The 14,862-nt window shown below is 35.2% G+C and overlaps 4 protein-coding genes and 1 pseudogene across 4 annotated transcripts in view; 4 read left to right on the forward strand and 1 right to left on the reverse strand.

Moving 5' to 3' along the window:
• Positions 2,535-4,175, reverse strand: LOC104765886 (annotated as a pseudogene).
• LOC104765887 (cytochrome P450 705A5-like) lies at positions 8,401-10,219 on the forward strand. Its single transcript, XM_010489672.2, has 2 exons — positions 8,401-9,339; positions 9,432-10,219. Exons 1-2 carry the CDS (start codon positions 8,419-8,421, stop codon positions 10,017-10,019), a joined length of 1,509 nt encoding a protein of 502 aa, XP_010487974.1. The 5' UTR covers positions 8,401-8,418; the 3' UTR covers positions 10,020-10,219.
• LOC104767667 (cytochrome P450 705A20-like) lies at positions 10,770-11,503 on the forward strand. The gene is made up of 2 exons (XM_019240868.1): positions 10,770-11,059; positions 11,122-11,503. The coding sequence occupies exons 1-2, from the start codon at positions 10,770-10,772 to the stop codon at positions 11,501-11,503; spliced, it is 672 nt and encodes a 223-aa protein (XP_019096413.1).
• LOC104765888 (peptidyl-prolyl cis-trans isomerase-like) lies at positions 12,555-13,619 on the forward strand. Its single transcript, XM_010489673.2, has one exon. The coding sequence runs from the start codon at positions 12,594-12,596 to the stop codon at positions 13,350-13,352; it is 759 nt and encodes a 252-aa protein (XP_010487975.1). The 5' UTR covers positions 12,555-12,593; the 3' UTR covers positions 13,353-13,619.
• LOC104767668 (cytochrome P450 705A5-like) overlaps positions 14,192-14,862 on the forward strand; it is a 2,501-nt gene continuing 1,830 nt past the window's right edge. The window contains exons 1-2 of the mRNA XM_019240869.1: positions 14,192-14,368; positions 14,459-14,857. Coding sequence (XP_019096414.1) covers positions 14,192-14,368; positions 14,459-14,857 — 576 coding nt within the window. The remainder of the gene's footprint in view (positions 14,369-14,458; positions 14,858-14,862) is intronic.

Consider the following 14,862-nt stretch of genomic DNA (forward strand, 5'->3'; position numbering starts at 1 on the left):
CAAGGATTATTTAACTGTCCATGAATACCACCAACAAACGGTTTCCCTTCTTCAGCATCTACATCCGGGTGATCTCCATCTTCATCGTCATCTTCATCTTCAAATTTCCCGTACTCATTGTAATCGAAATCCATGTCATCAACATCTGTTGGCTTCTCATATGTAGTGTCATGGAGAGCTTCTTCACATTCTTCTACACCTTCATCAGCACCTGGATCTAAATCGTCACCAAATTCATCCATTGGCTCCCCATCGGCAATAGAACAAGAGTTATTTATATCATTAACACATCCCTTAACCAACTGTCCATCCATGCATCGCGTAGAGACGCAAAGGTGAACAACATTCCTACTACTAAAATCTATCAAGTTTTGAACTGATCTATCATTTGTGACATAGACAGGAGGGGTATCTTGGGGCAATTGCTGAAACATCATCTCTGTTAAGGGGTACGATAACTGAACCATCTATGTTTCTTTGTCAATCAGATAATCTGCTACAGCCATTTCAAGAAGCTCAGCGTATGTACAACCGTGTCACAAAAAAAAACATTCTCCCACCTTTGTGTCCATCCATATCAAAATGCCAGGACCCATTTCTCGTCGCCCATACTCCGTAAACAACAGGTATTTGTGCCATCTACCTAAAAGAGTAAGCAGCAAGTCAATTACTCATTACATAGCTGACTATCCGTAGAAGTCTTAAATCAATAACCTAGATGCCTAACAAAACCAAAAACATGATTGATCCAAAAGTATAATATATTATCATGACAATAATAGACAGAGGCGTACATAACCGATATAAAACATTTTGAACTACAAAATCAAAAAGAAAAATTTATAAATTTCAATTAAACACTATTTCAAATATACAGACTTCACAAATAACTCCAACGGTTTGACTTCATAAATTAGTCTACTTTAATGACCTAACTGCCTATGAAAACCAAAAACTTGATTTCTCCATATGTATAATATGGATTCATGTCAAAAACATACAGAGGCAAGTAAATAACATATATCAAAGAATACAACAAGAAAATCTTAAAAATTATTCACCAATTTGCAATAATTTGGTTTTCAAAATCTGCTGACTTCATGTTGACGTCAACGGGTAGATATAAACTAGACTATACGAAGATAACTTCAAATGAAGTCTATTTTTTGTGGTCTATTTTTGCAATTACAATTTAACAAAGCAGACAGCGGACGAAGTCTACTAGAACCGGTTGACTTCTTCTGTGGTCATCTTTTGTTAATTTTTTGGTCAGTTTTGCAATTAAATAAATAAAAATAGGTAGACTTCAATGGAAAGTTCCACCTGTTAACTTCAATTATAGTTTACTCTGGTTATTTTTGCAATTGACCAACCCATTGACTTTACAGTAGACTTCTGTCTAACAAGTAGACTTCATCTATCCGTCAACAAGAAAATGTAAATTTCGTCGTAGTTAGTATTGCAATTGACCAAGTTTGACTTTTGCCAAGTAGACTACATACGAAGTCTATAGTAATGATGACTTCGTTTGCAGTCTGCCGTGGTCATTTTTGGAGTTGACCAACATTTAAACTTTTTAATTAGTAGACTTCATTTGCAGTCAAATAATTATTTTAATATTATAATATTACGGTCAATGCTTAAATATTTTGGTCAATTCCAAAAATAGTCACTATAGTAGTCTACTCGTTTATTATCGTAAGAAGACTTAGGCCAGCAGTCATCACTAAAAAGTCAAGAATTTGGTCAATTGCAAAAATACACCTTAGTAGACTGCAAACGAAGTATCTGACGGAAAGATTATAATGCAGTCTGAATCATATTTTTTTGTTTTCAAATGAAATTAAGGAGACTGAAATTTTAGTCTACGGGCTCGAAAGTCGATAAATTTTAAATTGCAAAACTGACCACATAGTAGACTTTACATGATATTATGACGGTTGGACTAACAAATGAAGTCTAAGTTCGACAAAAAAACAAAGAAAATCACGAAATCTACCGGAAAATAACCTTATCGGTGGTGGTTTCGCAATGTCAAGCACCGAGGACGTCGTATTTAGTCACCACTAAAGAAACACAGCGCCAATTTTCCTTGTTCACGAGATATAACAAGATTAACGAACTTTCATTTTTTTCGATTAAAATGGAGAGGAGATGGAAGAAAATGAAGTTCTCATGGAAGAAAATGAAGTTATTTAAGCTCACAAATCGGGTTGTTGAAGCATTAAGAGCTTCAAATTTAGTTGTTCATGGTTGTTGGAAAATTGATGGCGGTGGTACAAGCGTAAATAAGACAAGAAGATAAGGATATGGATGTAATAAACATTTTTGCAAGAAATTCAAATAAATTAGAAATAATGGCATTTCTGTGAATACAATGAATGGCAGAGGATTTAGTAGACAGAAAGTGGCAAATGTTTGAGAGAGAAAAAGAGAAGTCTAGTCTTGCAATTGACTCAAGTTAGGGGTCTAATTTTGCTAGTGTCCCAATCAACAATCTAGTTATCATAATTCATAATAATAAGTAAAGTAACTCACGAACTCTGATTCAATGTTAAGGGGTTTGTAGTTCGAGCAACGGGAGTGAGTTTAGGAGGATAAGCCATGGTCAAACTCAGTCCTATAACAGCCTCTTCCATGTTAATCTTCTCATCTCCTTTGTTTCTCCACTCAAATCCCTGCACCATCATCCCAATAGCAGCTCCTAGAAAGACATAAGCTAAATTTGCTCCAGGATAGCCTCTCCTTCCACTACCAAAAGGAATGTACTTGAATGCTTCCTCTCTTCTCTCCTCCTCTTCCCTTGTTCTTGAATAAGCTAGAAGAAATCTCTCTGGCTTAAACTCCTCTGGATCTTCCCAGTAATCTGGATCTCTCATTATAGCATAAAGATTAACAACAAGTGGTGTCTCCTCCGGTACGTCAAACCCTCCCATCCTAAACCCTTTCTGGGAGATCCTTCCCAAGACAGTTCCCGGCGGGTGCAGTCTTAGTATTTCCTTAACCACCGCTTGCAGATATGGCAGATTTGGTAGATCGGTTTCTTGAATCAACCTTGTTTTCCCTGCTATCACAGAATCCATTTCTCCTCTCAATCTCTCAAGAATGTTAGGGTTGTTAATCATTTCCGCCATTGCCCAATGTATTGCTTGGGCCGAGGTATCCGTGCCTGCAAATAAAAGATCCTGCAAGTTGCACAAAACTTTTCTTAGTCACGAGTCACAACGGTTCTCAATGGAAACCACATGTGAGTCACATTTACCGCCAACATCGTCTTGATATGGTCCCTAGTGCTCTTGTACTCTGTGTCATCGTCTCCATTAGCTGACAACAATGCGCCGATCATCAAGTCCGTTTCTTGATGCATGTCCCTTTTCTCTTCGTGTTCCACAAGAAACCTTTCGAACATCTCATCTAATCTGTTGGAAACAGTCATTATCTCCTCTTTGAACAGTGAGATACCGAGCTTCTTAAACACGGATCCCAATACAATCTTCTTTCCCAAGGAAAGAGATTTGGTAGCCAAAGTCCTGAGTCTCTCTGCCTCACCGTTCTCCTCTGAACAACTTCTCCCCATGATCATCTTGCAAATGCTGTTGTTAACGAGCTTTACCGTTTCTTTACCGATCTCAACGGGCTCCTCCTTCATCGCCTTATCGAGCAGGCTTGTATAAAACCGCTCTAGCTCATCTGCACGAACGTCTCTTGACCGCTCGAGTGCTTGTGCTCCGAGAAGCTTAGTGACCATGAGCTTCTTCATGAACTTCCAGTGATCTCCATAGGAAGAGGAAATGACGCTTGAAGATCCGGCAAAAAGAGAATCCTCGATAGGAGCCGGACCACGAGAGGAGATGTTCTCGTCCTGAGTCTTAAAGATCTCGTGAGCCATGGAGGCAGAGGAGATGAGGACAATGGGGATGTTGAAGATGCGAAGATGGAGGAGAGGTCCATACTTGGATGAGAGTTTCTGAAGAGACTTGTGGGTAAGAGTAGAGAGGAGAAGGTGAAGATGACCAATGATTGGGACTTGGGAGAGGAGGGCTCGGAGGTAGATCAAAGCCACGTCTTGAGCCGTTTGGTTTCTTGAAGAAAAAATAGTAACAAAGGACTGTCAAGAGGCAGAGGAAGATGAAGGTGGAGAAGTTTTGAAAGCCAAGGATGATCATTGCTGCCATTCTTGCTTAAAGTCAGAAAGCAAATGACAAGTACTAGAACTATACAAGTACTATATATATAGCACATGAAAATGTACAGTTTCTTGAAAACCTGAGGTGACGTCGTCTGAGGTGCCATTTGGTTGTATGATCTTTCGACATATTTGAAAATTGTCTTTAAAAAGTAGCATACAAAATCACCAAGGTATCTTTGCAGTTCGCCCACATAAGCCTACTTAGAGTTATTTCATTTGCGTGTTCAAGCATCTAACCAAAGTTTTAAAGAGCAAAAACAATATTTATGTACCTAATGTGAATGTGCGCGGTGCCATATGATTCATTATTTTTTCGGACGAACAAGGCCGACATATGTTTTGTTCATTATTCGTATTAATTCATTCATAGATATAAGTATCAGAACAAGCCCGTTATAATTCTCTTTTTATCCATACTCCCAACCAATTACGCGTTGTGTTGCACACTGAAGAAAAGTCTTCCAAATTTGCTCACGTGATAGAGACAAAAAGAAAAATGTTGTTTGTTGATTGTTTGCATATACATTATATGTACCTAATGTAAATGTGAGGTGAAAATAAGTTGGACTATGAAAATGACAGAAAGAGAGGATCAAATAAAATTACAAAGAAGGGAAAAAAGGAAAGAAAGCTCTATATATGTTGGTTGCCAAAACATTAATTCGATTCTTCTTTGTTTGTCCAAAAAAAAAAAGATAGTATATATTTTCCAATACCTTTTTTAATTAGAAAATTTGAGATGACTCATGTCGGCTGTCGCTCTCGAGATTTCAATTATAATAGAAGAATAATTCGAATATTAATCTTACAATATCACAATTTTCTTAATCTATACGTTATAACTGTACGTTAAAGTTTTCTATTTCTCCTTGCAAAATGCAGTTAGCGGGTGAAGGAGAAAGAGAGGAATAAAGAAGGCACAAGCAAATGTCACTCCCATAAACTGGTGAATACAATCATGTAGTTTCGTAAGTTTGGAGCTTAACATTAAAACCAAAAAAATTTTGGACCTTAATGATTATTTTCCACGTCCTCTCTAAAAGATAAAGACAAAAGAAACAGTGTGGAATAAGAAAAATATGCAGTCTTTGCACACACACACAAATATATATATGCAGTCTACGGTTGAAAGAGTCTCCAGCGTGAACATTACTCACTTGACACATATCCTATCATAATTAGTTTATGGATTTTATTTATAATTTAATTTTTACATAAAAAATAAAATTACACAAAACTTATTAAAAAGATATATTTGAGAGATTAGTAGAAGTTCTCTCCACTGTACATGGTCTTATTAGATTCATCTATCACGTTTTGTATGTTTGCTCTTAAAACTATGCTAAACTACTTCAACACGCAAGTAAAATAACTCTATGATTAGCTTACTGTTAGTAATATATTTCATGTTTTGTAAAATATTGGACGAAAATTAGTGGGCTTATGTAGAGAAAATGCAAATATATTTTGGTAATTTTCTATAATATCTATATTATTATTTTTGAAGTACATTTTGTTGTGTTATGCTCTTTAAGTTTTGGTTATTTAATTTGTTTTATTTACAACATTAACTCTTAATTATTTTCTTAAAATAACAATTCCTGAAAACTCATTTAATGGAACTATTTAAATCGACCTAATTTGATACATTTATTGCAATAAATAGCTTGACAACATCTATACATTTCAATTTTTCCAAAAACAACTCTACGCATTAAATTTTTAATCCCATAAAATCTCCAAACCTATTTTAATAGATCTTTAGAGTATGTATGATCTCTTAAATTTAAATGACACAGCCGAGTTTGAGTAACAAATGATTACAATCACAATAATTATTATAACGTTAATAAAGTTCATAAAAACGAGAACCCAACTTTAAAAACTCAATAATCGGGTATATTTAACTTTAGCATCAAGAAAAACATTTAATATAATATATACCGTGTTAAGAAACTGAATATTACTAGGTTTTACCCGTGGTACACCACGGGTCTATTATTTTGTTGATATATATACTGTTAACGGTTGTAGGTAGAGTTTTGTAGAAACTCTTGATTCGCAAATTGAGAATATACATTTTACGATTTGGTAGTTATGATTAATGATTTGACATATTCTTATTATGATTCTCAGTTGATATTATTAGATTAATAGTGTACATTTAAAGCTAATAAGATCTTACNCTATTTTAATAGATCTTTAGAGTATGTATGATCTCTTAAATTTAAATGACACAGCCGAGTTTGAGTAACAAATGATTACAATCACAATAATTATTATAACGTTAATAAAGTTCATAAAAACGAGAACCCAACTTTAAAAACTCAATAATCGGGTATATTTAACTTTAGCATCAAGAAAAACATTTAATATAATATATACCGTGTTAAGAAACTGAATATTATTATGTTTTACCCGTGGTACACCACGGGTCTATTATTTTGTTGATATATATACTGTTAACGGTTGTAGGTAGAGTTTTGTAGAAACTCTTGATTCGCAAATTGAGAATATACATTTTACGATTTGGTAGTTATGATTAATGATTTGACATATTCTTATTATGATTCTCAGTTGATATTATTAGATTAATAGTGTACATTTAAAGCTAATAAGATCTTACCAAATATGTAGTCGTTTATTAAATGCAAATTAGATATTTCCTAAGATGTATTCATCTTGAATTAGTTGCTATATTATAGGGATGTGATTAAGAGGATGTGATTACATAATTTGGGTTATCAATTTTTTTTGTCAAACTCGGTCCTAAAAATTCGGCATGCAAAATAGATTTTTCGTAAGATACAATGAACATTAATTGGCATTAATTGGATGTAAATAAGTATGCTATGGATTAAAAACCGGCCCAAAATATTCGGCAATCTTAAAGAGGATCCAGATAATTGAATCGGTTATAATTTTAGTTAAAAACCCGACCCGATGTTGGCAAAAAGTGATGACACCCTATTGTACTCCAAAAATGTATTTCGAGCTCTATATGTGGATATACTTGTTTGGTTACAAATATCCTAAGACAATTTTTAATATATATCCGTTTATAAAAATTCAAATCACATTATATGCTGGAAAAAATATAAAATTTTATTAACTTATTAAATAGTAATTAAAATAATTAAATATAAGATTAAATAAAAATGAAAGGAGAATTATATTTGAATCTAACATATTGATTTAAATTAGATAGATATATTTTAGGAAATTAATATTATCAAATAAGGAGATGATTGTGTTTGGTTGTAAGGATTGTAGAGAATTTAGTTGAGACTTGTTTGGATACAAATATAAGAGAGGATGACACAAAAATGTACTTCAAAAATGTTAAGATAGATTATGCGATAATGTTATCAACTCAAATAGGAAAACACTAAAATCTCTCTTTTATTGCTACGGATTGTAAACTTCTTGCTCATCAAGCATTTTCCATGTATAAATATCAACTTCACAAACAAAACACAACACACAACCAAAACCACTAATATGACGGTTTTGAAACACGGGTCAAACCACTAATATGACGGTTTGTTGTTATATAGCGGGACATGTTATTAACATGACAGTTTGAATTAACATTAGTATAAATATAAAATATTATTAATTCGGTTTTGAAACACGGGTTAAATCTTCCTTTAACTATTTGTTCAATACCACTAATATAAGAATATTAGACATATTAAATCAGGGTAATTTAACTAAAATTTTGTAAAATAATTAAATCATTTGTAAAATTGTGACTTAATCCGACAATAGCTTATAAATTACATATTTATGTATTTATTTTCCCTATTATTGTTCTAATAATTGACAGTCCAAACAAAATTATTATTTAGTTAAACAAAACAAACTAAATATAAAAAAAAAAAAATGTTATTATTTTTTAAAAAATTGTCCCGCGGTGTACCACGGGTTAAAATCTAGTTTTAGTTACAAAGAACACAATATGATATGAAAATCAAAGATCTTAAAATCTAATTATAGTGATTTATAATAATGAACATCAACTTACCAATTACAGAAGTAATCTTATAATTATTGTGGTCCTCAAAATTACAAAACTTACGAAATTGCGTAAGGCAATTGCTATTTTGGTAACTAACGAGGCACGGCTCCTCAAGTTTCCATGAAATTTACATTTTCATGAGCTATAAATAGTATTCATTGATTCTTGGTAAGATAAGAGCATTCTATTTGTCATCATTTGCTTAAGAATGGCAACAATGATCATCCTTGACTTCCAATGCTGCTTCATCTTCATCTCCCTCTGCTCTATCTTCTCATTCCTCTGTTACAAACTCTTCTTCAAGAAACCGAGCGGCTCAATACGTGGCTGTGATTTGCCTCCGAGCCTTCCTTCTCTTCCTATCATCGGTCATCTTCACCTTCTACTCTCTACTCTTCCCCACAAGTCTCTTCAGAAACTCTCCTTCAAGTACGGATCTCTCATCAGTCTCCGCATCTTCAACATCCCCGTAGTCCTCGTCTCATCAGCCTCGGTAGCTTATGAGATCTTCAGGACGCATGATGTGAATATCTCGTTTCGTGGTTCACCTCCCATCGACGATTCTCTCTTTGTCGGATCTTGGAGCTTCATCTTCTCTCCTTATGGAGATCACTGGAAGTTCATGAAGAAGCTCATGGTCACAAAGCTGCTCGGATCACAAGCGCTCGAACGGTCAAGAGTCGTCCGTGCAGATGAGCTAGAGCGGTTTTATGTGAGCTTGCTTGATAAAGCGGGAAAGAAAGAGACTGTTGACATGGTTAAGGAAACGATGAAGTTAAGTAACAACAGCATTTGCAAGATGATTGTGGGGAGGAGTTGTTCAGAGGAGAACGGTGAGGCAGAGAAAGCTAGAAGTTTGGCTAGTGAATCGACTGCCTTGGTAAACAAGATTGTATTGGGAAGCATGTTGCGCCCACCGTTTAAGACGCTTCTAACCTCGTTTTTTAGAAAAGAAGTGATGGTTCTTTCCAGAAGATTAGACGAGCTGCTCGAAAGGATTCTTAGGGAATATGAGGAGAAGCTAGACGGGGATCAAGGCACGGAGCTGATGGACGCGTTGTTGGAAGCTTATCAAGACGAAAACGCCGAGCATAAGATCACTAGGAACCATATCAAGTCTTTTGTCGCGGTAAATATAATGTTCCACTCATTATTGAATAAGGTAGCTCCATTGAGAATCCAAATCTGTTGTGTGACTAAGAAACGTTTTTGCAACTGCAGGATCTTCTATTTGCAGGCACAGACACCACAGCTCAGACAACACAGTGGACAATGGCGGAGATCATTAAAAATCCTGACATTCTTGAGAGACTGAGAGAAGAAATAGACACGGTGGTAGGGAAAACAAGATTGATTCAAGAAACGGATTTACCAAAACTGCCTTATTTGCAAGCGGTGGTTAAAGAAGTACTAAGACTGCACCCACCAGGGTCTTTTTTTGCAAGGGTACCCCAAGAAGGTTGTAGGATCGGAGAGTTTTACGTGCCGGAGGAGACATCACTGCTTGTTAATGTTTATGCTGTGATGAGAGATCCAGAGTACTGGGAAGATCCTGATGAGTTTAAGCCAGAGAGGTTTTTAACTTCTTCTATGTCAGGGAAAGAAGATGAGAGAAGAGAGAAAGCACTAAAATACATTCCTTTCGGTGGGGGAAGGAGAGGTTGTCCCGGAGAAAACCTAGCTTATGTCATTCTAGGAAGTGTCGTTGGGATGATGGTGCAGGGCTTTGACTGGAGAATCGAAGGAGATAGAGTTGACTTGGAAGAATCAATCAAAGGATTGACCTTTGACCATGGCTCATCCTCCTAAGTTCACTCCGGTTGCTCGAACCGTGAACCCTTTAAATTCGAATCTGCGTAACCACAAGTTGTGAATTTTCACGTACGAGTCTGTAAAATCGTTAATAAAGAAAGCTTGGACTTTTATGTTTCTGTGTCGTCCAAGCTAGTTTTCCGGTTAAGTCGTTGTTTTGGTTTTAAGTTTGGTTTATTATGGAAGGGATTTATGAAGTGATTTTGGGTGGGAAAAAGGTGGAGATTTTGGCTTTGAAGTTTAGTCAATAAAGTTTCAAGTGTCATTTTAAATTAATATATACCTAATCACTCTTGTAATGATCCCCATATACTATTGTAATAATTAAAGATCATATGTCTAATAAATACACCAAGTGTCATTTGTAACTTGTTAGTGAAGAAAGTTGATAAAGTTTAACTCTAATAAATTAAAATCGGTAGATATTCTTTAAAAAGTTTAACTTTTACCTTAGGCCATCTCTATTAGTTATTTTATCGTAAGTGTCTTAAACCTTTTTAATGTTGTTTTATGATGAATGTCTTTAAACTACGTAAAAGTGTCTTTAGATCATAAAATAACATTAAAATTCATAATTAAAAAATCTTAATACAACAAAAAAAAAGAAAAAAAAAAGAGGAATGGAGATGCTCTTTTACCATTTTCCATTATTATATTACCATTTTGTGTTATAGTTTCATGGATAATTGATAAGAACATTTCTCTGTGTAATTTGCCTCTTATTCACTTTGAGAAATACTGGCAGCAATGATCACCCTAGAATTTCAAAACTGCTTCATCTTCATCCTCTTATGTCTCTTCCCACTTCTCTGTTACTATATCTTCTTCAAGAAGCCAAGCGGCCTTGATCTGCCTCCGAGTCCTCCTTCTCTTCCGATCATTGGTCATCTTCACCTTCTTCTCTCTGCTCTACTCCACAGATCTTTATTGAAACTCTCCTCCAAGTACGGACCTATTCTCTATCTCCACGTCTTCAGTTTCCACGTATCCTCGTCTCCTCAGCTTCAGTTGCTTATGAGATCTTCAGGACACATGACGTGAACAACTCGTATCGCGGCTTCACTCCTACCGATGATTCCCTTTTTGCCGGATCTTTCAGCTTCATCTCTGCTCCATACGGAGATTACTGGAAATTCATGAAAAAGGTCCTCGTAACAAACTTGCTTGGTCCCCAAGCACAAGAGCGGTCAAGAGGTATCCGAGCAAATGAGCTAGAACGGTTTTATATGAACCTGTTCGATAAGGCCATGAAGAAGGAGAGCGTGGAGATCAATAAGGAAACGTTGACGCTCACTAACTACAGCATCAGCAAGATGATCATGGGGAGGAGTTGTTCAGAAGAGAGATTCAAGGCTTTGGCTACCGAGTTAGATGTTTTGACAAAGAAGCTTTTCTTTGCAAACATGTTACGCGCAGGGTTTAAGAAGCTTTTCTTTGCAAACATGTTACGGGCAGAGCTTATAGCTTCTACTTTTATTTAGTATAGGTTAGTATAGATTATACTTTACTTTTTATTTTTACATATATGAGTCTATTTTGTAAAACAAATAAATTATCATATTAATTATTCTAAGTAGAAAATAGTTTTATTTCCGGATATACCATAAGTTGAATTTTTAAAAACAAATATAAATGATTTAATCTATAAAATATTCAAGTTTTAGTAATATTATTTTTTAAAAATAATATCTATTGAATTAAAAAATTTAATGAGTAACGGGTCAAAATTTGAATATTTAAATTCAATTTCATACTTTTTATTAAATTTTATAATTTTATATAATATAATAAACTTTAAATAATTTATTTTGAAATATTTTTAAAATATTGAAACTTAGATATAAAAGTTAGAAACTATAAACACTCTAAATTGGTTTGTTATAGCAATGTCAATAATATGTCACTATAATATGAAAATTTTCAAAAAATTAAGTATAACAATATATTAAATTATTCATAATATAAGAACTCGCTTTTAAAAAACCAAATTTACAAAATTATGTCTTATAATGACATTCAAGTCATGATGTACATTGTTGAAATAAATTTACGTACATAAACTAATACAACATATTTAAGTTATATTTTAAAATAGAAAATATACACAATTTGGTATAAAATAAAATTTAACCAGTGTTATAGCACGGGTACTTATCTAGAATCATTAACGATATAAAAATTACAAAATAAGTGTCTTTTTTTAAGTCATCATATTTATTATAGGATTTTATTGCATAATATTTTATTCTAAAAAAACTTTTAAAAACATTCATATAAATCATATTTTATATAAAAATTATAATATAAATAAAATAAATTTCAATCCGTGCTAGTTAATCTAGTTAATAGCATAGATCTATCTTTAGATTTGTTAATTTGTATATTAGTAAAAATATTATTATCTATAATATATATTAGAGGATAAATATAGAGAATCTTCGACAAATCCGCCTAAAATCAAGGTAACTGTAATCTAAGCCGTTTTAGCTAGTATTATTTATTCTTTTGATGTTCTTCGCTTGGGGTATACGAATACCTCCCATAATTAATATCTCTGGCCCATCTTCGAAAATGGAGATAAGTTTTCGCTTGAATGAAGCCAATGCACCCGTCACAATTAACGTTCCGGCTAATGTTGCCTTTACAATTAACGTTAAACCTGTTGGCGGACTCTTACCACCCGCTGGTGGAGGAGTAAACGTTAATGAAGCGCATGTTCATCCTCTCGCTGGTCGGGTTGAACAAGTAAAGGATGAGTGTATCAAATCAGAAACCACTAGTAAGTTCCCTGATCCATCTTTGAAAACGGCTAACCCTAGAGTGTTTTTTGATATGACCGTGGGCGGCAAACCGGCTGGTCGGATCGTGATGGAGCTCTTTGCCGACACCACCCCGCGTACGGCGGAGAACTTTAGGGCCCTTTGTACGGGAGAGAAAGGAATGGGTAAGTTTGGTAAGCCACTCCACTACAAGGGATCAATCAACTACAGTGTGCTCCCGGATCACATGTTCTGTGGAGGAGATATTACTGATGGTGACGGATCCGGAGGAGAATCAATCTATGGCGATAGATTTTTCGAGGATGAGAACTTCATAAGGCAACATACCGGTCCAGGTTTCATTTCCATGGAGGGCCGTGGTCCAGGCTCCAGCGGATCTCTGTTCTTGATCGGCATGAGGGAGGACAAGCTTCTCGGCATGGAGACCGTTGTATTCGGCCAAGTTGTTGAAGGATTGGATGTGCTCAAGAGCATTGACAAAGAGGTCAGAACTCCTAACTGCGAGCCTTCCAAGCCTGTGGTGGTCGCCGACTGCGGTCAGATCTCATAGAACGCGTTTGTTTACTTTCGTCTTTTGGTTTTGAGTTTGGTTAGTTTGCGTTTCCATCGAGTTTAGGCCACTGAATAATCGTTTTGCTAGCATTGATGATGATGATATTTTATTATCTCATTGTAATAACAAATCAGAAAAACCTGTTTAAACCTTATTCTCACAAGTTGCTCTAGATAGGCAAGCTTTGAGAATCCAACTTACTATTCATAATGACTGACACTCAAAACCCAGCTCTCGTAATAAAAGGCAAATGATACAAGTTTCTAACTTTAGAGAAGAGTAAATGTATCACATGTTAGATGTACAGCAACTTCTAATCTAATCTAAAACAGCTCTATATCATATAAGAGTATCATATAAGAGTTTGTTAAGCACTGAATTTATGAAGCAGAAGAAGAGACACTTATGAAGCCATTGTCAGATTTGGCCTCCGCCTTAGGTAAGAAATACGTGTTTGCAGAGAGCTGGGCAAGCCGGAATATAGCGATGCCATACTGTCAAAATGGCCTATAAAGAAGTGGAGAGTTCAGAGAATTGCTGATGCAGATGATTTTAGGTGATATAAATCTTCGGACTATATCATTGTCCTTCCTGGTGTCTTCTTTTACTTAACTAACGAGTCTTAGACAACCTGAAGCATTGATTATAACTGTAAGCTCATGGGACTACGTAAATTGTTGAGTTAGGTAGTGCGTTTTGTTTTTAGTTTAGATTATATTCAGGTTATAGAAGCAATAGATGATGCAATGTCTTTGTTTACTGTTCTATCTTTCTTTGCAAACATGTTACGCGCAGGGTTTAAGAAGCTTGTTGCCTCACTGTTTAGAAAAGAAACGATGGTTGTTTCCGACAGATTCAATGAGCTTCTCGAAAAGATTCTTGTGGAACACGAAAAGAAACTGGACGAGCATCATCATCAAGGTATGGACTTAATGGACGCGTTGTTGGTAGCTCACCGAAATGAAAAAGCAGAGCATAAGATCACAAGGAACCATATCAAGTCTGTTATCGCGGTAATTATTATGTTCATCCCTTCCAAGTAGTTTCATTGACAAATCAAAAACTGTTGTGCCTATACGATTAACGTTTTGCAAATACTGCAGGATCTTTTATTTGCAGGCACTGATAACTCGGTGAAAACAACACAGTGGGCAATGGGGGAGATCATTAACAACCCTAACGTTCTTGAGAGACTGAGAGGAGAAATAGATTGCGTGGTGGGAAAAACAAGGTTGATTCAAGAAACAGATCAACAAAACCTGCCTTGTTTGCAAGCTGTGGTAAAGGAAACGATAAGACTGCACCCGCCGGGTCCTTTCTTTGTAAGGTTCTCAAAAGAAGGGTGTAATATCAGAGGGTTTTACGTACCGGAGGAGACATCACTTGTTGTTAACGCTTATGCTGTGATGAGAGATCCTGAAACTTGGGAAGATCCACTTGTGTTTAAGCCAGAGAGGTTTTTAGCTTCAAGAACAGAGAAAGAGGAGGAGAGAAGAGAGAAAGCAAT

The sequence above is a fragment of the Camelina sativa genome, chromosome 19 (assembly GCF_000633955.1).
Source record: "Camelina sativa cultivar DH55 chromosome 19, Cs, whole genome shotgun sequence".
In the NCBI taxonomy this organism is placed as follows: Eukaryota; Viridiplantae; Streptophyta; class Magnoliopsida; order Brassicales; family Brassicaceae; genus Camelina; species Camelina sativa.